The 26,928-nt window shown below is 42.7% G+C and overlaps 1 protein-coding gene across 1 annotated transcript; it reads left to right on the plus strand.

Annotated features, from left to right (window-relative positions):
• Positions 1-896: 896 nt before the first annotated feature.
• Positions 897-3,416, plus strand: LOC103593191 (P antigen family member 4-like). The gene is made up of 5 exons (XM_008576135.1): positions 897-989; positions 1,776-1,867; positions 2,356-2,473; positions 2,765-2,890; positions 3,380-3,416. Exons 2-5 carry the CDS (start codon positions 1,790-1,792, stop codon positions 3,388-3,390), a joined length of 333 nt encoding a protein of 110 aa, XP_008574357.1. The 5' UTR covers positions 897-989; positions 1,776-1,789; the 3' UTR covers positions 3,391-3,416.
• Positions 3,417-26,928: the final 23,512 nt, after the last annotated feature.

Below are 26,928 nucleotides of genomic sequence, written 5' to 3' on the forward strand. Positions count from 1 at the left end.
ATCCAAGCTGGGCGGAACCTCTATGCATTGGAGAAGGGCTGTAAAGACAGCCCACATGGCACACCCCACTGCACACGGGTGTTAACACACGCACCTGTAGGTTTAGGATTATCTGGTGGAGTATACCTGAAGGGGTCGTGTTTGGGCAGCTTGGGTAGGTAGGTTCCATTTTTAGCACCTTCTTGAATATTTGCCAGGCTGTCTGCTGTCTCGTGGCAAGTAAAGCATGAACAGGCATTGAGTAAGTGAGCCAGTGGGCTTCCGGAGGCCAGGTCTGTAGCCTTGGAGTAGGAAGGGCATCGGGGGGTTGTGCTTCTGCTAAGAGGTGGTGGTGTCGCCATGGCCCTTGTCATCTTAGCAGATCCAGGAGAAGGGAGGCAGGTGGGCTACGGAGGGGAGGGTCTCAGGCAATGTGGGTGAGTATTGAGGGTCCTGTGGGAGGTGTGTGAGTCCAGGAGGCGCCTGGAAGGGTGGACAGAGGACAGATTCTGGGGTCATCAGTGGGCATCTGGGCAGGGGCGGGGTGGGCGGTAGGAAAGGACCCAGAAGCTTGGAGTGCTGTGAGCTTGTGACTGCATCCCCGAGACCTGTAGAGCACCAGGCAGTGGGGCTGAGAGAAGGGCATCCACCGCTCTGTACCACAGCTTCTCACCTCTGCTGGGGAAGGTTCGCATGAGCCATAGATGGTACCGGAGGGAATGGGCGAGGCCGTGCGTCCCAAAGGACTTTATTTGAGGGGGGAAGGGGCCGTGTACACGGGAGTGTAACAGAAGCAACAGGCACGGAGGTCTCCTCAGGGGGGACCTGGGCTGGGGGTGGAGACGGAGAACCGGCGCCTGCGCAACAGACGCCGGCATCAGTGCGCATGCCCACCGCGCCTTCCCGCCTTCCCATCAGCCCGTGGGCGCCGCGTGGTGGACGCCGAGCAGATCCGGTGTGGGTTGCGTTGCTGACGGTGCTGACTCTTTCCGTGCTGCTGGTGCCACTCGGTAGGTCCGCAGATCAGTCCTCCCTTGAGATCCAGTGTGAGTGAGTGTGAGGAGGAGCCAGCGGGCTCGGGTGGGGTGGTCGAGCTGGGCAGCGCGGTCGGTGGCCTCAGAGAAGGAAGGGTGTCGACATCCTGGTCCTTTTGCTCACAGGCAGCGTCGCCATGTCTAGGCCGGGACAGGGGTGTAAGGTGCGTGGGGGAGGGGAGAGGGTCATGTAAGATGGGCGAGTGTTGGGGATGCCTTGGGAGGTGTGTCAGTCCCAGAGGTGCCTGAAAGGGTGGATAGAGGACAAATTCCAGGGTCCTCAGTGGGCATCCTGGGAGGGGGTTAAGGCTGGTCGTGACTGGATATTCCAACATTCCTTTATAATGGAGTCCAGGTGAGATTAAATCTCTTCAGGAAAGCCCCTCCCCACCTATTTTTTTCATAGATATGTTTTTGGTTCATTTTCTGATATTAAAGGAGAGTGTCTTTTTTTTTCAATGCTTTATACTCTTTTTTTTTTTTAATTGACATAGTAGTTGAACTTATTTATGGGGCACTGAGTGACATTTCAATTTTTTATCTAGTACGTGAAGGTTACCTTTGCCAAGTTGGTTGAGAAACAAAAGGATTTGCAAATAGCCTTATATGATGTGATTGGAAAACAGGCATAGTTATTAGAAACTCAGGACTTATTTGGAAATTTCACCAAATGTAGAAAAGAGTTTAAAATCAGCAGTTGATCGTGGAAATAGCCAAGGATAATTATTCTTTTTTATTACTATTCAATTCACGATTTTCTAGTTTCAACGTGGAACATGAGTTCACTAGTAGGATCAATATCCAGAGGAAGAGGAGATGGTGAAGAGTCTTCCAGTCCGGTTGAGCCTGTGTTTGTGAGTACTTTAACATCTTATTTCCATTGGCAGAAATTTATTTTTCTGAAAAAACAAGTTTTTGAACCAATGTAGATCTATTGTATAAAGGACTTCCCTGCTGAAAATGGTTGAAAACTGAATCCTATAAAGGAGATATTGAGCAAGGAAGACTTACATTCTAGTGTTGCCTGGATATGTATGTTGATATGAGCCTGGAAAGAGTCCCTGTGACTTCCCTGTCATGGTTATTAATACACAAATAACATAGCCCAGAAAAGATTAAAATGGTTTCCAGAATTATTGGTCCTTGTTGGTAACTCCTTTCTTAGCATATTTTCTATATAGCAAGAGTAGCTTTCTTAAGACTACTCACAGAGAGCAAGATAGGAAAAAACCTCTTCAGATTTATTTGTGATTAGTTATCTCCACATAGTATGCATATTTGTGCCTTCTGTTGTCATAGTATTAGTACCGACGCTATTTATTTGCCCCTACTCTCCCCCAAGGCCCAGAAGCCCAGCGATGAACAATCTCAACAAGCGGAACCACCAACTGAGAGTCAGGCTAATGAACCTGGACAAGAGAGAAAAGGAAGAGAAGCAACTGCAGTTAAAGGGGAAAAGGGTATAAAGGAAAATTTTGTATTTCATGTATGTTATACTAGTAAGAGGATGAAATAAAGCATCCCCTGAAAACTGGCTGGAAACCTATTTGGTAAGGGAACGGTGTAGTTTTCAGTGGACTGTAGTCCCTCTCTATAAGATTTTTTTCTCAGCATTTTACCTATCTATATCTTAAGAGTTATTTGGCATGCTTGAAAAATACAGTCCTTGCCTCTGGGCCCACAAAACTTTATTTAGTAACATTAATTTATGGTTTACTGTTTATGTTAATAACTCTTTTTATTTATATAAGAACCTGAATTGGAAGGTGATCGCCAGGAAGTGGGTCTGAAAAAGACTGGGGATGAGCGTGGAGATGGCCCTGATGTGAAAGGGAAGGCTCCACCTGATCTGGAGTGTACTGAAGTTCTTGAAGAAGGTATGTTATCTATTAAGAATGGAAGTCATGGGGTTGCTCTTTTCTGCAATATTATACTTTAATAACAAATCTCACATACAAAGATGACTTGAAAGGTAGTTCAGACACCAAGTATTTGATTCAATGACAGTGTCAGGGAAGAAATAAATTAGGTCAAAGCTGTGTTGTTGAATTATAAAACATGAAAGTATTATTACTTTGGAGTAGAAGTCCTAATTTAAAACTCAAAGCAAGTGATCAAATATATTTTAAAGTACAAGGGTACTTCAAAAAGTTCATGGAAAGATTCGTATTATCTTTTAAATTCTATTTTTCCACGAACTTTTTGTAGTACCCTTGTATATAAATTACTTAACATACCCCAGTAGTAATTGGACATCTAAACAACACAATAGTATTGCTGCTTTTTTTTTTTTAATTTGCGAGAATTGTTTATCAAAAAACGCTTTATCTTTTATTTTTTTATTATTATTATTTTTTTCTTTAAAGATGACTGGTAAGGGGATCTTAACCCTTGACTTGGTGTTGTCAGCACCACGCTCTCCCAGGTGAGCCATGGGCTGGCCCCAACTTTCTTATTCTACTACTATATCTGTACATCCTTTCGGATTTTCTACATACACAAACATACCATATGTAATTTTGTTTCTTCCTTTTGAATTTTATTGTTTTTTTGTTTTTGTTTTTGTTTTTCTTTTTTTTAAAGATGACCGGTAAGGGGATCTTAACCCTTGACTTGGTGTTGTCAGCACCGCACTCTCCCAAGTGAGCCACGGGCTGGCCCTTATTGTTTTATTTCTTGTCCTTACCTTATGACACTGGCCAGACCCCTTCAATACAATGTTGACAAGAAGTGATGTTAGTGGATATCCGTGTCATATTCCTGATCTCAAAGGGAAATCTTTCAACATTTTACTATGATGTATACTATGGGTGTTGTCTTATAGATACCTTCAGTTAGATTAAGGAAGTTATTTCTTTATTCTTAGTTTGCTAAGAGTACTTAACCACGAATATTGAATTTTATCAAACACTTGGTATGCATCTATTGAGGTGTGTATGATATTTCTTCATTAATCTGTTAATGTGGCATTACTAAACAAATCCAAGTTAAGTCATGATATATTATCCTTTTGATGTATTATTGCTGGTTCCTTTTCCTACTGTTTTGTTTAGGGTTATTATTGTTCATGAGTGAGATTGAACTATAATTTTTTTTATGTATTCTCCATGTGAAGCTTTGGTGTCAAGGTTATTCTGGCTTCATAAAATGAGTTGGAGTGTATATCTTCTTTTTCTACTTTCTGGTAGAATTGAACTAACATTGGAATTATTTCCTAAATGTTTGATAGAATTTGCCAGTGAAGCCATCTGGGACTGGAGTTCTCTTTGTAAGGAAGACAAATTAAGGATTCAATATCTTTAGTAGTAACAGGCCATAGCCAGCTGCCACCAGGACTCAGGGACCAGCTCTTTCTAGAACACTCACTCCCTGATCCTCAAGCACAGTTGTCCACTTCTCCTTTGGACCCACATCCTGACGCCTGCCCTGGGCTGTACTCTGTGGGACCAGCAGCTGCAGCTGCTTCCCAACACCCCCAAGCCATGCCCAAGAGCCCAGCCGCTTGTTCTGGGCTCACTCCTCATGGGCCCTGTGGTGCCAGCAGCCCCTCGGCACAGGGGTTCCCAGAGGCCCCAGAGGCCAATGCCTACCCCCTCTCCCCTGGCAGCTCCACAGACTTCCTTTCTATTCCCACCTGCTGCCTGAGCCAGGGCTCTGTTAGGGCTTAGGGGTCTCGGGGCTGTGTCCTGTAGCTTAGGCCCCTCTCTCAGCTGTAGGGGAGGTGCCAACTGTGGGGCTGGTCTTTTGCCTCCCACTGGCCTTGAAGAGCAGAGTTGGATTTGGCCCCCGGGCTGTTCAGCGTCTGCTGGGCCAGAAGGCTGGCTGCCAAACCCTTAATCCACCTGAGGCCTTGAGAGCCCGGGGAGGAGGCCCAGACTCTGCAGAGATAAATAAGATGGGCATGGGACGTGCCTCTTTGGGCCGAGCGGCCTTGGGAGCGCTGCCCCTCCAGATCTGGGGGCCAGGCCTGCCTCAGAACGGGGTTGGAGTGTCATCCTTTTCGGGAAGGGCAGGACCAGGGCTGGGAGGGGAGACTGGGGCAGGCTCGGCCGCCAAAAGGTGGCCTGTCATGGGTCCTGCCTGCGCTCCTCAGGACCCAGCTCTGGAGGGGACATTTCACAGTTTCAGAAACGTTTCTGGACGTGGCAACTGCTGGCCCCTGACCCCGCAGTGCTGAGGGAAGCCTGCGTAAATGAAGGTAAGTATGGCAGAGGAAGATCAGGGCTATACAAGGGGATGCAAAGCCTGTACTCTATGAACACCGCATGGGGCACAGGGTACACCCTCCCCAGAAGCCTTTGGGGGAGTGCAGTAGACAGTACCCTGGACGGGAATCAAAAGAACTGAGTGGGCTCTTGGTTCAGCTTTTTAAAAGCTGTGTCTACATTTAACTCTTTGAGTTTCAGTTTTCTTGCCCGTAAATTGCAGGTCATTCCTACCTCACTGGGATTCTATGTAGATTAAATGAGATAAAAAATGGCAATGCGCAAAGTAAAGAGCTAAGCTTGTCCTAAAGGCACTGTGAATGTTGGGTGCATCCAAATCTGAGTTTTCTCTGGTATCAGGCCTAGGGGCCAGAACACACCAGAGGTGAGGGCCAGCGCCACCTGAAAACCGTCAACAGACATCTCACATCCTATCACCCCCTGAGCCTGTCAGTTCCCTTCTTCTCCCACCTTCGCTGTGACCTGGGGCTCTGGTGCATCAGATGACACTACTTACTCCCTAGTATACAGGCGAGTGCAGCCAGAGTCATACGTAAGGCCTGTAAATGAGGCCCACAGGCAAGAGCAGTCCTTGTCCACATCTGATATTTGTGATGCAATGCTAAGCGGAAAATGTATGATGTAGAACAGTGTGTGGAATATGGTCTCATGTGAGTGTGTGTGTATGTGTGTGTGTATGATATAGGTATAAAAGATGCTTGCATATTAGTAGAAAATTTATGGAAGAATACACAAGAAATTGTTAACAAAGGTTATTACTAGTTCCACTGGGATGATGGGCAGGGATGAGAGGGGACTTTTTATTTTCACTAATCATTTATCGTTTGAATATTTTTACCATGACCATGTATTACTTTAATCAAGTACATTGTGTATTGATAAATTAAAAAAAACCTTAAAATCAAAAGGTACAGACCGTAAATTAATGTGTAGATGTAGATGATCCTTAGAAAATAAATATAGATAAATAATGATAAAAGATAAGAGCTGAATTAGACAGACATATCTCTGTGTCTCGGTTTACTGTGAAGATTAAACGACATCATGCATTTGGGACCTTGGAACAATGCCTGACACACAGTAAGTGTTTAGTAAACATTCTCTCTTTAGGATAATAACGATGTTATTCAAGAGGTGGACAAAACAGGATGGCTCGATGTGATAATCTCTCTCGCCATCTTGTGGTCGGTGGAGCACAGGCCATGCAGCAACATCAATGCCTATAGGCAGCAGGTTTTCAGCCCTTGCATGTTTTCAGTCCTCTTCAGAGGTGTGTGTAGGAGTTCAGGCCTTAGTGGGACGGATGACCTAGAACTTTCAACATTGGAAAGGAGTTTAAAGAAACAACCTTGTAAATGGGTAACTCGTTGGGCCTTAGAGACCCCTACTCTTTAGTCATCTTTGATCCTGGATGCTCCTGATCCCCAGCCCTGATGGTGTCAAAGAGAAACAGCAAATTGACTGGTCCCTGTTAGTTTTCAGGTCCCTCTTTAACTGTCAGGATTCTTAGTTGCATGCAACAGAACCAATTCTAGCTTTCTTGAGCAGAAAAGGGATTTTTAAACAGCTATTAGGTAGCTCAAGGAAACCTCTAACAGGCCAGAGAATCTGGCTTGGGGTCTAGGCAGCCAGAAGTTGGTGTAATTCTGCCTCCTTTGGGGACAGGCACGGCTGAGGCTGAGTCCAGGACCATGCAACTAGGACATCTAGTACAGCTGCCTGTGAAAACTCAGTGTCTCTCAGCCGTGATCTACCATTGTCACCAGGCATGGTTTCCACTGGCCTCCTTACTTGTTTTTCTCTCTTAATCCAAAGTCTTGAAGGCGAATATCTGATTGGTGGAGCCTAGGCTGAGTTCTGGTTTCCACTTTAGGGAGACAGGACTCTTAATTTCCCCAAATTTAGAAGGGCTGTTCAGGAGAGGCTGGGTAGGGCAGGGGATGATGATGCTCTGTCCCTAGGGAGAGGGCACTGAACAAGTGTGTTTCAGAGTCTCACATCCTTGTCCCTTCCCCAGGTCTTGCCTATCTAGCAGTAGTTTCTAGATATGGCACAGACACTACTGGGTATCTAGGTCTGTCTAATTCAGTGGTCAGATTCCATACTGATTACTTAAGAAGCAGGCCATGGTGATACCAGATGGGAGGGTTTGGGGGGCTATGAACTCCATGGGGGCAGGGGCCATGTCTGGCTGGTTTATCACTATATTCCACAGCAGCTGACTCAGGGCCTCAATACATGAATAAAGGAATAACAGAATGAATGAACATACTAAGCCGGCCTCTTCCCATATGTAGTTTTAAATTTTCACCAACACTTAGGGCCCTTAATCTCGGGAGAAACCTAAGAGAGGCTGTCTGGGTGGGCACATCTTATTAAATGGAGATCAGAAGACAGGTAGCTCCACTCATACCAAACTACAGCTTAACATAGGGTTTCTGACTACCCTTCACATTCAGTGTCTCCATTCAGAGGGAAAGGACAATCAAGTATATGCCACCAGATTCTACTGGCCAACCAGATATTTTCTTGAACCGATTCTGCAGGAATAGATGAAACATTCCCACAGTGGAATTGCTCTAGATTGCTGGGTCTGAAGGCCTGTTGGAATTGTATTTTTACATCCAGTAGGTGGCTCAGCCAGCAGCCTTGACATTTACTTCTACTCATCAGTGATGGCAAGTTCCCATCTCTGGCTGTGACTGTTGAAAGACACAGACCACCAGAGGGAGCAGGTATGCCTCTGCTGTGGTGGAACATGGCACTTCCTGTTTGTACCCTGCTCCTGTTCTGGAAAACACCACTGCTGCTTAGCAACAGGGAAGCCAGTCAGACTGGGCCCCATGCCTCTACCAGTCACCAGCCCCAAGTGAGACATGGAATTAAAGGCCTGCCTTCAGATCACATCTACTGTAGTGCTTTGAGACTTACTGGCCACTTGAAATGTGGCCTGTGATCCCTCATCATTTCAGGGGTCCCCAGGACCACCCACACATTCAGTGAATTTGATAGAAGGACTCATGGGATTTAGTATATAATTGTACTCTCAGCTAAGGTGATTGCAGCAAAAGGATACAAAATAAGATCAGCAAGGTAAAAAAACACAGGTGGGGTCTGGAGAAGTCCATGCACAGGCTTCCCTATGTTCTCTCCTTCCTGTGACAGGGCACACCGAGCACACTGTTCTCCAGGAATGAAAATGCATAATATATGGGTGACGTTTTTGCCCAAGGAAGGTCACTTAGTGCCTGTCTTAGTCTGGTGCTGCTATAACAGGATACCTGAAACTTGGTAATTTATAAAGAACAGAGATTTATTTCTTATAGTTCGGGAGGCTGGGAAGCCCAAAATTGAGGGGCCCGCATCTGGTGAGGGACTTGTTGCATCATCCAATGGCAGAAGATGAGAGGGTTAGAGAGGGAGAGAGCAAGCGAGCGCTGAACTCATCCTTTTATCAGGAACCCCTCCTGCAATAACTAACCCACTCTCAAGATAACAGCATTAATCCATTCAGGAGGGCAAAGCCCTCATGACCTAATCACTTCTTAAAGTTCCTACTTCTCAACACTGTTGCATTGGAGATTAAGTTTCCAACACATGAACTTTATGGGGGATACATTCAAACCATAGCAGTGCCTAAGGTTTTTATTGGGGGCTGGTCACTAGGCACCTCCTGCCTGTCATATACACAAATTCCAGACTCTCAAAAGGAAAACAGGCATTCAGCATAAACTACATTGTACAAACTGGTTAGGCACAGTGAACCACTCTTCTTAATCAGGGAACATGTCAAGTGATGTCTTAGTTTTCCATTGCTTCTGTAACAAATTATCACAAACTTAGAGGCTTAAACAATACAAATTAATTTTCTCATAGTTCTGTAGATTAGAAGTCCAGCATAGGTCTCACAAGGCTAAAATCAAGGTGTGTCGATAGGGCTGTGTTTCTTTCTGGAAGCTCTAGGGGAGAATCCATTTCCTGCTCATTTGGGTTGTTGGCTTCTGTGGTTTGAATGTCCCCCAGGCTCATGTTGGAACTTAACCCCCAATATGGTGGTGGAAGGTGGGACCTTTAAGAGGTGATTGGATGATGAGGACTGTGTCCTTGTGAATGGATTGATCCATTTATAGAGTAAAGGGCTGATGGTTTCATTGGTTTTCATGGGTGTGGTTCTGATGGCTTTATAAGGAGAGTGATGAGAAGGTTAGCTCTCTTGCTTGTGCCATCCTCGCCATGTGATACCCTGCATTGCCATAGGACTCCATATAGAGTCACCACCAAGAAGGCCCTTACCAGATGTGCCACCTAGACCATGGACTACCCAGCATCCAAAACTATAAGAAATAAATTTCATTTCTTTATACATTATCCAGTTTCAGGTATTCTGTTGTAAGTGACAGAAACTGGACAAATATATTGGCAGAATTCTGTTCCTTGGAGTTGTAGGACAGGGGTCCCTGTTTTCTTGCTGGCTATAAACTGAGGGCCATTCCCAGCTTCTAGAGGCCACCATGTTCCTTAGCTTGTGGTCCCTTCCTCCATCTTCAAAGCCAGAGCAGTGAATCGAGTCCTTCTCAAGTCGTATCTCTCTGGCCACAGCTGGGAAAGGTTCTCTGCTTTTAAGGGCTTATGTGATTAGATTGAGCCCACCCAGGTAGTCCACGATAATCTCTCCATCTTGAAGCCCCTAATCTTTTTTTTTTTTTAAAGATGACCAGTAAGGGGATCTTAACCCTTGACTTGGTGTTGTCAGCACCGCACTCTCCCGAGTGAGCCACGGGCTGGTCCCGAAGCCCCTAATCTTTTTTTTTTTTTAAAGATGACCAGTAAGGGGATCTTAACCCTTGACTTGGTGTTGTCAGCACCGCACTCTCCCGAGTGAGCCACGGGCTGGTCCCGAAGCCCCTAATCTTTTTTTTTTTTTAAAGATGACCAGTAAGGGGATCTTAACCCTTGACTTGGTGTTGTCAGCACCGCACTCTCCCGAGTGAGCCACGGGCTGGTCCCGAAGCCCCTAATCTTTTTTTTTTTTTAAAGATGACCAGTAAGGGGATCTTAACCCTTGACTTGGTGTTGTCAGCACCGCACTCTCCCGAGTGAGCCACGGGCTGGTCCCGAAGCCCCTAATCTTAATCGCATCTGCAAAATCCTTTTTTCCATGTAAAGTAACATGTGGACATCTTTTGGTGGCCAGTATTCTGCTTACCACCAGAGCCAAATTTCCAGCTCCTAGCTGAGGGCCAACCTCAAAAGTGGTTCTTTCTAAAGATAACAGTCTTAGGGCTGCTGTCTTAACTCTTTTCTGTACACCCATGTATATCTAAAGGAAGGTGACATCATGAGTGATAGGTGACACCCCCTTCCAATAGCATGAAACTCCTCTCACGCTTGAAATATCTTAGACTTCATAAACAACTGTACCCAGCGCCCAGCCCACAAAGATGCCTTATGCCCCAGATTCCAATATGACATACACACTCTAACTTTGGGATGCACGGGGCTTTCTCCTCCCCCCTTCAATCCTGATAAGAGCCAAGGTCAAGGAAACTGTTAGGTGATGATGATTATTAGCATAGAGCCTGGCAGAAAATAAAATGCAGTTTAAATTTTTAGCTATGTACCAACAACAAGTTACTTATTCTCTGTGATTTTCATTTTCTCATCTGCTTCTAGGTATAATACCACTGTCTTACAGATTTAAATGAGAGAATGCACATAATACATGTGTAAGACACTACCTTCCAGATCACAATGGCTTGCATGCTAGGAGATGGAACATCCAGTGGGTCTAGACTAAAATCTCCTATTTCTACATGGAGCTTCCTTTTGGGGGAGAAATAAGAGGCTCACTTTTAAGATCTACCTTAGCCTTTTTTCTCTTGAACTCTTATTTCTTTATTGACAAACATTTCTTTTTCTCCTTGTGAAAGCGTGATATTGTGAATTATTAAACTTTCTTTTTCACCCCCAGATCTAGCTTGCCCTGTACTCCTGGCCCTGCTGCAGACACAACAGGTCCAAGGCTATTGCCCCAGCATAGAATTATTTCAGCAGAAATGCAAATAGAATCAAAGAGCCCATGATCAGCTTTGAGTCACAGAAGAGACATCAGAAAATTTACACTAAGAAAATAGAACTGAACGGGCCAGCCCGTGGCTCACTCGGGAGAGTGCAGTGCTGATAACATCGAGGCTGCGGGTTCGGATCCCATATAGGGATGGCCGGTTGGCTCACTGGGTGAGTGTGGTGCTGACAACACCAAGTCAAGGGTTAAGATCCCCTTACCGGTCATCTTAAAAAAAAAGAAAATAGAACTGAAAGAAAGGCTTTTTGAGTTGTAGAATCTTCAGTCTTTTGAATACCAAGAAATAAGGACGTGGCCTATTGACAGGCATAAAAGAATATGTGGTCTGTCTAAGAGACTTTCAGCCATCTCAAGCTAGATAAAGATCCCACATACTGAAGGGAGGGCTGAGAAAGAGGCAAAGAGACACTGATAACATTGAAGGCCAGGGAACTTCAACCCCTGTTTTAGACTCCATTGAAGCCTTGAGGAGAAAATTAAGATGTCATACTGAAACCTAAAGTCTTAGGTCTTCATGAAATATTCCCTGATCTCTCTCTCTCTCTCTCATATATATGAGAGAGAGAGAGAGAGAGAGAGAGAGAGATATACTGGATTTGGGTTTCTTTTCATCTCCAGATATCACAGTGGTATGTCCTGGAGGGCCAGAAAGGCCACTCAATTAGCTTTTAGTCTGGCCCTTGGGACTGAAGGAAGAAAAGAGAATCTGTCATGTTCACAGAAGGCCTGGCACCAACTATTAGGGTAGAAGCAGTTGGAAGCCAAAGGTCTGTATCATTAAAGACTTAGAGTTCACCTGGTGTGGGTCCACAGCAAACCACTTTAGGGCCTTTGAGAAAAAAGCCACTGCCCTACTGGTTTGGTAGTGACTATCAGGTGAAGACCCTATTGCTGTCATTACTGGAACAGTCATGTAGTCTCCTGACAGCAAGTTGACAATGTCCAGATCACATCAGGTGAACAAAATGGCCCAACACACCCAGGGACAGAGCCACTTGCTCTGGGGTCAGTTGTTCACTGAGAGACATTGGGTTTTTCCATTTCTGGTGGAAGAATGCCTGGCCAGTGTAGTGAGCAAAGGATTATGTCAGGATTGGATTTTGAGAGATCAAAATTGGGGCAGATGGAAATTATTAACAACTCAGTGATGTCCATCCCCTCTGCCTGGCACTATTAACACTCCACAGCTCCTAACTTACCAACCCTCTGAATTTGGAGGAGGCTTCCTATAACCACTAAAAAAACAATAAGAAATGCCCTGAGAGCACTGTGTTTCATGGTTAAAAGCAACTGAATATTGTTCCTGCAACTGGGCTGCATGGATACACATCAGGGGGAACCTTAAGTCCCATTGAATTACAGGCAAACTGTAATGTACCAGGTGCTTTTTGTGCACTTTTCAAGGGAGAGGAGCTATAGTGTGATCAGATTCTCAGAAGGGTCTGAGACTTGACATTTTTGCAGGATGGAGTCCTGGATCTGTGCTTCATTAACGGTGCAATCTATGAAAACTCATTTACAATCCCCACATCATACTTTTCCTGCCTGTGGAGTGGAACAAACAATACAGAGCATATAACATTATTGCGAAGAATTAAATAGAAGGTGCTTTGTAAATAAATTGATTTTTAAATGAGACGTATTCAGGTGTTAGCCATCCCCAACCCCAAATGAATAGCTCTATTAAATAAAGGGCAATCGGTTGAAATTTTGGATATTAGCGATACACATTTTTCAGAACTGTGTTTGTACATAGTTTCTATGTGAAATAACGATGTGTTTAATCCTGTATTTTTTAAGGAATCATTTTCATACATATTTGGTATTGTCTGCTTTAAAATAATGATGATGATGATAACGATAATTCCTTGTACTTGCGTAACCAGTAGTCTTCTCATTTATCTCATCGGTTATTGACAAAGCCCTCCTCTTACTCCTGTAGATGAAATAAGGCTATTGCTGGGTCCGCAGTGTTTGGTTGCCATGGTTCAAATTCGTTTCATAAGCTGTTGCTTGGCAATCCCACGCGTCAGCTGGCTCTTTTGCCTCAGCACTCTCGCCACATGCTGTCTGAAGTAAAAAGAGACTGAAGCTGGGTAAAGGAGGATAGCGGTCCCCAAGCACTTTCTGTTTTCCCACACAGCACACTTTGTTACCATGATGCCCGATACATGTGTTGAGGGCAGAGCAGTGAAGTAGTTAGAAACATGCCATTTATTATTTTTTTTAAATTTATTATTTTTTTTTAAAGATGACTGGTAAGGGGATCTTAACCCTTGACTTGGTGTTGTCAGCTCCACACTCTCCCAAGTGAGCTAACCGGCCGTCCCTATATAGGGATCCAAACCCATGGCCTTGGAGTTATCAGCACCACACTCTCCCAAGTGAGCTAACCGGCCGTCCCTATATAGGGATCCAAACCCATGGCCTTGGAGTTATCAGCACCACACTCTCCCAAGTGAGCCACAGGCCGGCCCAGAAACATGGGATTTAGAGTCACACAGACCTGGGTTCAAATTCTGACTTGGGATCTGGAGTGGCATATCTTTCAGCCATTTGCTTAGAAGGCGGAGTCTCTGTTTGCCCATGTATAAAGTGGGGGATAATAATACCCAGTTCCTGGACTGGTTGTGAGAATTGGAGGAAAAAATCCATTTAAGGTACCTGCACACAGTAGGTGTTCAGTAGCTTTAAACTATACTAACAAGGGCAATGGGAGGTTGTGAAACCATAACTTCACCTGTTCCATAGTAAAATTCTCTGATGTAGAAGTCAGTTTGGATTAATCTGTACAGTTGTGGCCCATTCTCCTTTATATATAGTATGAGTTTGCCCACTGCATATCCATAGAGTAAGACAGAAATTTATAAATAAACTATCAGGACCAAAGAAAAGAACAGGAGATGTTGTGACCCAGGGACGACTTGTAGGGATGCTGGTGACAGAAAATATCAGTAGATGTCCACTTCAGGTAATGGCTGGGTAGCACACTTTCATGGGGGAGGCCTATCTCCTCCCTAGATAAACACATACACATGGGCAATGATGTGCTGATAAAACAGCTCAGGGGAGAAAAACCCTGGTTTGTAGCATTTGCCTATTTCCGTGGTGTAAATACTCTTGCGGTGGCCAATTTTAAGCTACCAACTTACGTCATTGAATGGAATATGGAGTTGGAAAGAGATGCCCACACTCAGCTCTCAAGAGCCAATTGGAGCAAGCTCCAGCACAGAACTGATCCCTTCCTTAGGGGCAGCTTTGTTTTTTTTTTTTTGTTTTTTCTTTTTTCTTTACTTATTGGTGGGCATTCCCAACAAGCTTCTGTTTTTATAGTAATTTAGGGTGGTCAGTTCTCAGGACTGCTCTGGCCTTTACTTTTCCCTGATTGGAAGGATATGGATGAGGAAATACCCTCTGCTCTGTTGTGCAGGCCCAACCCACACCTCTATAGGCTGGCTTCAGTGCCCTTTCTACCCCAGAATCAGGACCCCATGACCTTTGCAGTATCCAGAAGAGACTCAAGAGCTAGAAATGACCTAGGCAAAAGTCCTGTCTGAGGTAGTATCTTCTTTCAAAGTTATCTTCTTTTATCTTTTTTTTTTTTTACATAACCCAACTCAAACGTACTGCCCTTGTCATAGTCTTTCCTATTCTTAGTCAGTACTACAATGCATATGGCCTTAATGTATTTATATTACTCACCAACCAGTTTTAAAATGAATCACTTTTAAAATTGATCTGTGCCACTGTAAAGCTGCTTCATCTAATATAACTGCAGTGTAGTTGTCTGAATCTGATAGCTGGAGACAACTGAACTCCCTTATGGACTGATCAGTTTCAAGTGGCAGTCAGTGATGCTCATTCACAAGAGCAGGCACACTGACCAGCTTTTGGTGAAAATATGTTGTATGTGTTTTACACTTTACTTGGTCCATTCCATGTCTGACAATGTCCAGTTGAATGGCTTCTACAGATAGAGTGCCCCAAAACGTAGTGTCTTCCCTATGAATCAACTGAAAAATACCAGGATGTTTATGTTGTACAGATAGCAGAAGAGAAAATTGGATATAATATCTCACAAATTTTTAAGGGGGGTAGGTCCTTAAAAATGGGGAAGCTATTATTTTGGTGGCGGTGGTTAGTGGAAGCTATTTTTTTGATGGTGGTCAGTGGGGAGGGGGTGTACAAAGTCATCAACCTCAATATAATTAATGGCCTGTCACAGTTCTGAAGAGAATTTTCAGTAGTGGGTGGAGTGTACAAGTTTGGAGGTATAAGCTAGAAGCCACTTAAATTTCCCAGCAAGAGCAAGTACAGAGATTGAGAGGACCATGACAAGATCCTTGAGGGAGAGACTGAAGCCAGGGGAAAATGGAAATCTGTGTGAGAGATGATTCAGGTGGTGGGGAGGTGGGGGATCTGATTGCTGGAGACTAAAAGAAAGACTTGGAAGAAGAAATCATGTCTAATGGGGACTTTCTAGTTAAATTCTGTGGGAGCAACCACCCTAACACATCTCCCCCTGGGAAATCTTCATTTAGTTCTACAAGTGCTCACTATTTGATGGAAACGGATTCTCTAAGGTGAATGTGAACAAAATCTTGTTTCAAGATTTAGATATGGAGAAAAACAGAGCCCATGGGTCAGGGCAGCAGACATGTGGCTTACAGACACTCCTGTGTGAATGAAAGACCTAGTGCTCACCATTCACCAGTTATGCAGGGGTAGAGGGCATTTACTGTGCCCAGCTAGAGAGGCACGGGGAGGACCCAGATGTACTTTCTTCTACAGGCTCCTGGAACTCCTCCTCATGCTGACCACCCAGAAGTACACCTGGGCTTCATGATTCCCAGAGATGCTGTGCAGGAGGGGCAGACCCCTGCTGGGGATAGCCTTGCCAGATTTGGAAGAGTAGCTTATAAGCAGGAATAAGCATACATTTTGTCTCAAAATACCAGAGTCAATAATGATGTCATTTCCAATGTTTTTGTCAGTTCTGGCTACTATAACAAATTACCACAGGGTGGCTTAAACAACGAACATTTATTTCTCACAGTTCTGGAGGCTGAGAATTTCAGGATTAAGTTGCTGGCTGAGCCTGTGTCTGGAGAGGGTCTGCTTCCTGGTATGCAGATAGCTGTCTTCCTATATTCTCACAGGGTGTAGAGCAGAGAGCTCTCTGAGGTCGCTTTTATAAGGGCACTAACCTCATTCATGAGGTCTCTACCCTCATGATCAAATTAATTACCTCCCGAAGGCCCCCACCTCCTAATACCATGAGATTGGGAATTAGAATTTCAACATATGAATTGGAGCAGGGGCACAAATATTCATTCCAATGTTTTTTAAATATTTGAAAACTTTGGGTACTAAGAGGGAGCTCAGGAATTTTACTCTTAATCGTTTTGTTTGTTTGTTTGTTTGTTTTTTACATTTAAGCCTTTGTGTCCAATTATTTAAGTGTTGGTTAACAGTGAGGGTGCTGTTTTTTCATATACCATGAAATAGACTTAAAACTTCTCTAGTTCAATATTACATTTTGGGCCAATTTTCAGATACTAAAAGAGCTTATTTCTAACTTATTTTCAGGAAATTTTGCCTCACTGCATTTTTATACAGTCTAAAAAATTTATCTCCAGCAATGATTTATTTGGAAGCTAATTGTTTGAAAAGGAATAAGGAGGTGTGGCCCAGATGGCTCAGTGGCCACCTAAGATTCATGTTCTCTTTCCATGGCAGGGAATCACCGCTAGGAGCAGCTGCACAGCCAGGGATCACAGTTCTCAATGCTCCCCACCCCACTCCACTCTATGCAGGGACTAGTACTTGCCAGTGGAATAGGACAGTTACTACATAGCTAAATAAGGGGCTGTGCCTTCCCGGTGGTCTCTTTCCCCATCTGGCAGCTAAATGGAGCAGAACACTGGGGCCCTAGAGGAGAGTGAGGTCACAAGATAGAAGGGGGCCCCCACCAGGCAAGAATGTCACCATTGGACTTATGGAGCAAGAATTAAACTTCTCTTGTATTAAGCTACTGAAATTGTGTTATGGTTTGTTATAGCAGTTAGTGCATTACCTTAACCAATACAGAAAGGTATCAGGGATTTTTCAAATTAATCATCAATCTCATACACAGAGCATGACCTTGGAATACACTCTGACTTTTCAAACCCTCCAACTTTGAAACACATTTCAAAAAACCATGCAAAAATGATACCAGGGGTGACGGTGAGAGCTATTTATTACTAAGCCCTCAGTCTGAGCTGGGTCACATCCCATCAGGGTTGCCTTCCAGGAAAGGGCACAGGCAAGAGGACCCAGAATTGGGCCCCAATGGGGGTTGTTTAGGAATTTGCCAGTTGGAAAAGACATAATGCTAACAGGCAGATGGTTAATAGGAGCCTAGGAAATGCAGCCAATGGTAGAAAATTCAGTGTAGGTTAAACAGGGGTATCAGTCTAGACAAGTAAAGCTTAAAAAACAGAAGAAAGGTAAGTAACAAAGAAGTTGGGGATAATATAAAGGCAGAAGTGGGGAAGGGCCGGGTAGGACCAAATTTGGTGGAACTACCATTTGTCTAGTTTTCCCTCATCTACATGGCATAGCGCCCTCCACGCACTTTCCTTTGAGCTGCCCAGTGCCCTCAAAATCCACCAGGCCTTTGGCTAACATCTAGAAGCATTGCATATTCAAGCAGTCCACCTAGGAATATGCCTTTTGCATTCTCCAATTGGTGAGACACAGCCTGGGGGTGTGAGAATACAAGGCAAATGGGGAGCAAGTGCTGGTGAGCAGACTGCCTGGGTCACCCTGAAGGGGCCCTGTAGGTTGATTCCTCCTGAGCTTGGTGCAGTTCCAGGTGGCCCCAATGAGATGGGAAGAGCCCACCTGACCAGCTCCCAGACCTGATGCTCTGGAAGCTTACAATTCATGCTCTTTTTCTATCAATGGCCTGCTAATGTTGATCAGCAGATCCTGCTCTTCTCTCCTCATCTTCTTCATATTTGGACCTAAGCCCTGGTGTCAGTGTCCTAGGCAGAAAAGAGTGAGATATGTTCTTATTATGTCCATTTATTCTGAGAGGGGAGATGAAGCAAGTAACTAAAAGCCATTGAGAATAAGGGGTTCTAATATCCAAGGGAAGGAAGTTCCTCCACCAACATATAATAGACTCCTTTCATTTGGTCACTAGTCTGGGACTTGTGGGCAATGAAAAAAGGCTCTGTACCTGACCTGCCTTAATGAGGGCCCTTCAAAATAAGAACAAGTTCTTGGGCATAGTTGTCTGAAAGGACATTAGTCTTGGTGTCCCTAGTAGAGAGTGCTCTTAGAAGAACTTTATTTTGATCTGCATGTGTATCAAAGTTTAGTCATACATAACAAAAATCACTCTAGCTATTTTAATAGAATATGGATTTAACATAGGAAATAGGTGCTTACAAATCACTGGAAGGGCTGAAGAAGCAACCTCTAGGTTCAGGAATGACTACTAGAACAACAAAAACTGTCATACCAGCAAGACCGCTACCTCTGCCACAGGAAGCTGGGAAATCAGGTTTCTTTCCTGACAACATCCTTAGCCCCAATCCTTGGATTAGGAATCTGCTACCACAGCTATTAGCTCTAGGAACATGCTACATTAGTGTGATCCTGAGAAATGGAAGCTGTCATCATATCTTCATATCTGTTGTTCCAGAGCTGTCCCACACCTGCTAGATCCACAGCAGCAAATGGTAGCCTCTCTTATTGCCACCTCTCTCCCTACTTGACTAGATTTTGAAAGCTAATCCTCACATGAATACACCTAATTAGCAGAACCTAAATTACATCTCTCCTTTGGTTGCAGAGGAGTTTTTAGCTTTCCATCCTATCATAAAGGAAGCCACGCTAGAGAGGGATTAGAAGAGATAGTCAGCCAGCCAACGACAGGCTCATTCCTGCCCCTGACACTCTGAGACTGGCCTTTCATGATATGAAACAGACACAGTTAGATAAAAGCTTCAGTTCCAAAAGCAAAACAAATAGTAGCAATATAATGTCATTGGACTGAGAAATTATACTGAGTAAAGCCTGCACTGATGTAAGTGATAAAGAAAATAAAAAACTATAACAAGGTCTATAAAGAGAATATTACTGTCTGAAAAAGAAACTAAAATTTGAAAAATGATTTTTGAGAAAAAAGTGCATTAAAAAGTTGTGACATCAAGCAACACTATATATTTTTTAAAATATACAAACATATATGGGACATATTTCAAATACATTTAGAGTGTTTGTGATGGAGGAAGAGAAATGGGATTTGGGCCATAGGAGGAAAAAAAAAAGTTAATAAAAAAGAGAATAACCTGCACTGACTGATGATAAAAAGTGTGCCATAATCTGTGTAATGTGAATAGCTCAGCTCCTGATTTGGTAACATCTAAATAGAATACATAAAAGTTACCAAAAGAGAAGTTTCTGCAGAGCAAAGGAAACAATCAACAGAGTGAAAAGACAGCCTAGGGAATGGGAGAAAATAATTGCAAACCATGCATCTGGTAAGGGGTTAATCTCTAAAATAAGGAACTCACACAACTCAATAGCAAAAACAAAACAAAACAGAAAAAAACTACTAACCTGATTGAAAAATGGGCAAAGGACTTGAAGAGACATTTCTCCAAAGAAGACATACAAATGGCCAACAGGTATATGAAAGAGTGCTCAACATCACTAATCATCAGGGAAATGCAAATCCAAACCACAATGAGATATCACCTCACCCAAGTTAGGGTGGTAGTCTCAAAAAGCAAGATAACAGGTGCTGGTGAGGATGTGAAGAAATTGGAACCCTTATAGACTGTTGGTGAGAATGCAAAATGGTGCACCCACTATGAAAAACAATATGGAGATTCCTCAAAAAATTGAATATAAAACTGGCAGCAATCTCACTTTTGGGTATTTATCCAAAAGAATTGAAGTTAGGATCTCAGAGAGATGTCTGCACTCCCATATTCACTGCAGAATTATTCACAATAGCTAAGATAGGGCAACAACCTAAATGCTCATGGAAAGATGAATGGATAAAGAAAATGTAGCATATTTAGACAATGGGATATTATTCAGCTTAAAAAAGAAGAAAATCCTGCAATATGTGACAACATGATGAACCTTTTGAGGACATTATGTTAAGTGAAATAAGCCACTTATGGAAGAACAAATACTACATGATTCCACTTATATGAGGTATCTAAAATAGTCAAACTCATAGAAGCAGAGAGTAGAGTGCTGGTTGCCATGGGGTGGAGGGGAGGGGAAATGGGGAGGTAAGACATAAAAATTTGTTAACAGGGTTGATCTCATGTTATTTTTATTACAATAAAAAAGAAAAATAACTGGTGATTGCATTTTAAACTAATTTGCCACTGAAAATTTCGTGAACACACTGCTAATCAGAGCAGGAATAATTGACTTATATAAATTAGATTTAAAATATGAAAATTGAAAAAAGATAAATCACCTCGTGCAAATATATAATTTTTTAAAAACTTAGAAAATGCCTCATAGGGTTTGAAATTTAATCAGATGCGTAAATGGAGAGTCTAGGAACATTCACATCCCCAACTTGGACACAAAAACATATGGTATCAAAATAATAACAGAGACCGATAAAAATTGCGCAAATGAAAAGCTTATTGAATATGAAAGAAACATACAATGCAAAATCATTGAAACATTTTAAATGAATTTTTAAAAATTCACAACCCAAAAAAGCTTCCAGAACAGTAAACATAAAATAGTTTCAAAATGAGCCCAGTCAACAGTTACAAAAGTATAAACTGCTGTTGGGAAATATTTGTTTTCACCTGGATGGCTGCTACAGCTGAATGATGACGATCAACCTTGACCTTTTTCCCCTTTGCTGGCTAGTGGAGGTGATTCGCAGATCCTATTTTTCATTGTGAATGCCTTCCATGCACAGGCTGGAGTAATTTGGTGGAGTATTGATAGAGAGAAGATGAGATCCCTGGTATAGAGGTTGGCACAGGTTGAAGAGGGCAAATGCCTCATGTTGTGGGGAGCAGAAGTCAGGGCTGTGGTATGGGTAGGTGAAGGTTGTCTGGGTTGGGTCTGCCTCATTTCCGAGTGGCTGATGTGTGCATCCTGATCTACGAATGAGCATCCTCAAGCTGTAAACGGCAGGTGAAAGCTGTGGTCAGAGCTGGGCTGTAAGGGGAAAGGTGTTCACAGACGCCTGGCCAGAAGCTATCCCCAGATACTGTATTTCATCAAACCTAAGATGCCATCAGTGTAAGATGTATCATCGTTTCATGTATCAATACACTAAGAAAGTTAAAAGGCTGCCAATTAAACCATGCCATAATGTTTTCTTAGCACATGTAACTTTTTATTCTTATTTATTGAAAAGAGTTCTTTTAGGCTTATTTAGATGTATTATCTTTCCATATATCACTCTTGTGAGTGCATAAAAAATTAAGCAACGTAAATTGCTTAAAGTATTCCTAAAATTTCTTTATATCTAGAGCCTGACTATAGTATTCTGGATCACTTTTCAGCTCAGAGCTGGAATTGTCCATGTTTTCCCACACAACATTGTCCTCTGTGCCAAGATGGTTGGTATTGTCCATGGGGTCTTCTTCTGAGTTACTTCCAAGCTGCAAGTTTTGATGTGGGGCTTTCTTGCTTGGCCTATGAAAGCAATCCTGCTGAACATATTTTAATAGCCAAACACAACTGAGCTTCAGCTACTCGTAGGTATCTTCCTTGCTTTGGACCCAAAATACACTTGGTTGTTGCTGTGCATGAAAATGTGAAATTGCAGGGGAAGTGGTGGACTAACAGGTACAAAACTATGCTATCTACCTCAAGTGAATCATTGTGCAATATATGCATGTATTCAAACAACACACTGTACCTCACAAATATGTATAAGTAAACGTTAAAAGTTTTAAAAAAAAGAAAATGTGGAATTTCAAGATTTCCTCTGTGTTTCTGTTAACCATTTCTTCATTAACAAACCATGGCTACATGGATCACCTTTCCCAGCCTGAGGGCTGTCATGATTCTTTATGCTAATATGCTGGTGAGATTTGAACTTTGCTCCAAAGCTTTTTCTTTTCTTTTTTTTTTAACTTTTGAAATAATTATAGACTCACAAGAAGTTGCAAAAATAGGACAGAGAGGTCACATGTACCTATCACACAGCTTCCCCTAATGGTGACATCTTACATATCTATAGTGCATTGTCCAAACCAGGAAATCAATTGGTACCATACAATAAACTAGACTATAGATCTTACTCAGATTTCACCAGTTTTGCATGCACTCATTTATTTTGTATGTTTGTGGATCATTCTATTACATTTCATTACAAGTACAGGTTTGGATAACCACCACTACTACAGTCATGATACAGAAATGGTCTGTTACCACAAAGATCTCCCTCATGTTACCTCTGTATAGTCTGTCTTAATCTGCTTTCTGTTGCTTATAACAGAATACCTGAAACTGGGTAGTTTATAAAGAAGCAAAGTGGATTTCTTATAGTTCTGGAGGCTGGGAAGTCCAAGGGCAAGGGGGCACATCTGGTGAGGGCCTTCTTGCTGGGATTTTCTGCAGAGTTCCAAGGCTGCACAAGGTATCACATGGCAAGGGAGCTGAGTGTGCCTGCTCAGGCCTCTTTTCCTCTTCTTATAAAGCCACCAGTTCCATTCCCATGATAACCCATTAATCTATTAACCCATTAATCAATGAATGGACTAATCCATTCATGGGGGCAGAGCCCTCATGATCCAACCACCATTTAAAGGCCTCACTTTTCTGTAGAGTATGCATAAAGCAAATGTATTTCACAGGGCCTGGTTTTCCAAAGCCTTGCAGTTTCAAATATTGACCTTACAAAAAATAGGAAATTTCCCCCAGGCTATATAGTCTCTGTTGTAAGATAAAGAGTTGTAACACAGCAAGGCTGCTGGTTTAAAGACAGACAAGTTACTGATCGATATGTAAAGTTGCTGGGAAGCTGTGTAGGGAGAAGGAATGTTTGCTAAGTTCAAGCTTTTATTGGTGGATCACTTAACTGTCTACTGGCATCTGGCTTGTTTTACTGAAAGTTACCGGCCTATACTGTTAAAACTATAACCCCACCTATGTCTTTTCCTGTAACTTCCTGGGCTGGAGAATAAATGCAGGAAGAGAACCCCAATTCATGGTTAATTTCCCAAATGGAAGGATGCCTCACTCTTGAGGGTTCTGGGAGATTAACCCCTTTTTGAGGCTTCTCACTGCTCAGAAGAGATGGGCTTTGAGTAATCTTTGGTGGCTCCGTCACCCAGGGGGAAAGGGGTGACAAATCCATGGGAGGCAAAGCAACAAATGGTGCCCCATGTGAGGAATTCTGGGTCCACAGATCGGAGAATGACCCACCAAGCCTTGGAAAGGAAAAGAAAGAGGACGTCTGCCACTCATCCTGCCGAAAGGGAGGTCCCATCAAAAGTGAGGCCCTGACAAAATGGGCAAAAGAAAGAGGTCATCTGCCACTCATCCCGACAAAAGGGAGGCCCCAATGAAATGGGGGGAAAGAAAAAAGACACCTGGAAAAAGGAAGAAGTCGTCTACTCATCCTGTCAAGAGGGAAATTCCGGTAAGGGGGACTCACCCCAGTAAAGGGGATCACAGGGGTGGCTTTTGATTAAGCGATTGCACGCCTGCTGCAGTGTCTAGCTAGGGCTTTGCTCAGAAGTTTTGCTTTCTTGGGGCCGGCCCGTGGCTCACTTGGGAGAGTGCGGTGTTGATAACACCAAGGCCCCGGGTTCGGATCCCACATAGGGATGGCCGGTTCGCTCACTGGCTGAGCGTGGTGCTGACAACACCAAGTCAAGGGTTAAGATCCCCTTACCGGTCATCTTTTTTTAAAAAAAAGAAGTTTTGCTTTCTTACTCTCAATTTTCTATCTATTCTTGCGATTATGGGTAGTTTACTGTGTAAGAGGGAAATTCAACATAGTTCAGTCCTATGTCTCCTTAAGGCAGTAGGTTATAAAGTAACTAAACGTCATCTAACTAAATTATTATTGATTATAGTGGTTTGAAAATTTTGTCAAATTGCTTTAAAAAATTATTCAGAGCCTTAACAAAAGGAAAAAAATGTGTTTATGCCATTAAAGAAGATGAAAAACAGTCCTAGCCTCCTCCTCCTCTCCCCCCACCTCCACCTGTGGAGGCAAATAACTCATTTGTTCCCTTGATGGAGTCCTGTCTTAAAGAAGGTCATAACATAGGAGTTGATGCTCATCATGTCTTTCCTGTTGCAAGAACTGGGACTCAGTCAAAACATGAAAACCTCCCATTCTCCTTGTTTAAAAGATTTAAAAAGAGCATAACAGAAAATGGCTTACATAGTACTTTTACTAAGGGATACTTACAATCAACTGCTAATGGGTATAATATGACCCTTTGGCATTGGAAAATACTTGGAAAAACTGTTTTAACTCCTGCTCAATACACTGTATGGCTACAAGAATATCGGGAAGTCTTACATGCTGTTTCACTCGAAAATTTATGAAATGAGGTTCAAATTAGCATGGACATGTTACTTGATCAAACAGCTAGAGTAGCCATAAAGGCTTGGGACAAAATTCCTGAACAACATCTAAACTTCAACCTTCTGCTTCCCCTCATGCATTTTGGATACAAAGATTAGATAAGACTCAGCCACTGTTGACATTATCTATTGAACAAAAATTAATTACAGTTTCGGGGGCTGATGTTACCATAATCGCTAAAAAGGATTGGACTCCATTATGGAAAGTAACGTCTTTACCAGTTACACTTACTGAATTAGACAGGTTCAAAATCCCTTATCAAAATAAAAATCCTTTGTTGTGTACTGGCCCCGAGGGACAAACTGCCTCCATTATGCCTTATGTTCCAGATCTACCTCAAACCCTATGGGGCCGAGACCTCCCTGCTCAATGGGATGTTTATATTGGGACATCTCCTTCAAAATTTATCATGATGGCCATGGCCACAGTCCCACCAGTCAAATTACAATGGATCCCTGGTCCTCTGGTTTGGGTGGAACAGTGACCTCTTAAAGGGGAGAAATTAAATCAAGCTACCTTACTTGTTAAACAACAGTTACAAACGGGACATTTCGAGTTATTGCATAGTCCCTGGAATACTCCCACTAAATCTTTTGCTACTGTTAGACAGGGACCCACTGAGCCTTATAGAGATTTTATTAATCATCTTCAAGATGCTGTAACTGGACAAATTGACAATGCTCATGACAATCCAGAACTGCTATCACAAGTTTATTTACATTTAATCAAACAAGTTAATAATGCTGGTTTACAAGTAGCTCCACATAAAATTCAAAAAAGGGAGCCTTGCAAATGCCTTGATTTTTTGATCACTCAGAGAAGTATATGGCCACAAAATATATCTTTCCATATTCAGGAGCCTTTTACTCTAAATGACTTACAAAAATTACTTGGCCATATTAACTGGCTCTGCCCTTCTATGGGTGTTCCAACTTATCAATTACAGCATTTGTTTAATACCTTGAAGGGAGACCCTGATCTGTCCTCCCCTCATCACTTGTCTGGGGAAGCAAGATTTGAATTGGAACAGGTTGAATCCTTTTTACATTCCAGACAATAAACAGGTATTTTTAAATCTCAAGTCATTCATTTCATTATTTTAAACACCCCACCTAGTCCCACAGGTTTGCTTTGCCAATTTCATCCTCAAATAGGAGTCATTGAATGGATTTTCTTACTCCATCAACAAAAAAGTAAATTATATACTGAATTGGAACAATGTATTCGGTTGCTCACTGGGGGAGGACACCGTTGTCAACTGCTTGCTGGCTGTGATCCTGGTGTTATTAATCCTGGTCTTTCTAAAACTGATTTTTACACTGCCCTTGCACAATCATCCCCTATTCCCCTCCCTCAAGTGCTAACTGTGTTTATCTATGGTTCTGGCAGATCAGGAAAGGAATCTATAGCATGGTGGGAGCAGGGAATCTGGAGGCATTTTGTTACTATCTATCGTAAGTCCACTCAAAGGGCTGAGTTGGTGGCTGCCATTGCAGCTTTGCAACATTTTTACAATCAGACACTTAGTTTAGTAGCTGACTCTGCCTACGTAGTTGGAGTCTTACAGGTAATTCAAGATGCATCTATCCATGAGGGAAATGATGTTCTTTTATTTGAAATGTTTGGACATTTACAAAAACTTTTTCAAAAAAGACATCATCCTTTCTATGTAACTCACATGCATTCTCATTCTGGTCTTCCTGGCCCTTTATCTATTGGAAACGACATGGCTGATCACTTTGTTATGTATAATAATGTATTACAGAAAGCTATTGATTTTTATCAGTTTTTTCATCAGGGTGCAAAAGTTTTGGCTAACAGGCATCAGATCTCTTACAGGCAAGCTCCATATGTTGTTCGTGATTTTCCTGATTGTCAGAGGTTTTCTAAATCTAATTCCCCTGGAGGAGTTAATCCTCGAGGAATAACAGGTAATGAAATTTGGCAAGTGGAAGTCACTTTTAAATATTTACATGTTACTGTTGATACTTTCTCTGGTCTTAT

The sequence above is a fragment of the Galeopterus variegatus genome, unplaced genomic scaffold (assembly GCF_000696425.1).
Source record: "Galeopterus variegatus unplaced genomic scaffold, G_variegatus-3.0.2 Scaffold1298, whole genome shotgun sequence".
Classification (NCBI taxonomy): domain Eukaryota; kingdom Metazoa; phylum Chordata; class Mammalia; order Dermoptera; family Cynocephalidae; genus Galeopterus; species Galeopterus variegatus.

Excerpts from the sequence above, each read along its gene's own strand:
- LOC103593191 (XM_008576135.1), top strand. The coding sequence starts at position 1,790 with ATGAGTTCACTAGTAGGATCAATATCCAGAGGAAGAGGAGATGGTGAA. Across the intron at positions 1,868-2,355 it reads GTCCGGTTGAGCCTGTGTTT|GCCCAGAAGCCCAGCGATGA; the intron begins GTGAGTACTTTA and ends CTCTCCCCCAAG. Across the intron at positions 2,474-2,764 it reads TGCAGTTAAAGGGGAAAAGG|AACCTGAATTGGAAGGTGAT; the intron begins GTATAAAGGAAA and ends TATTTATATAAG.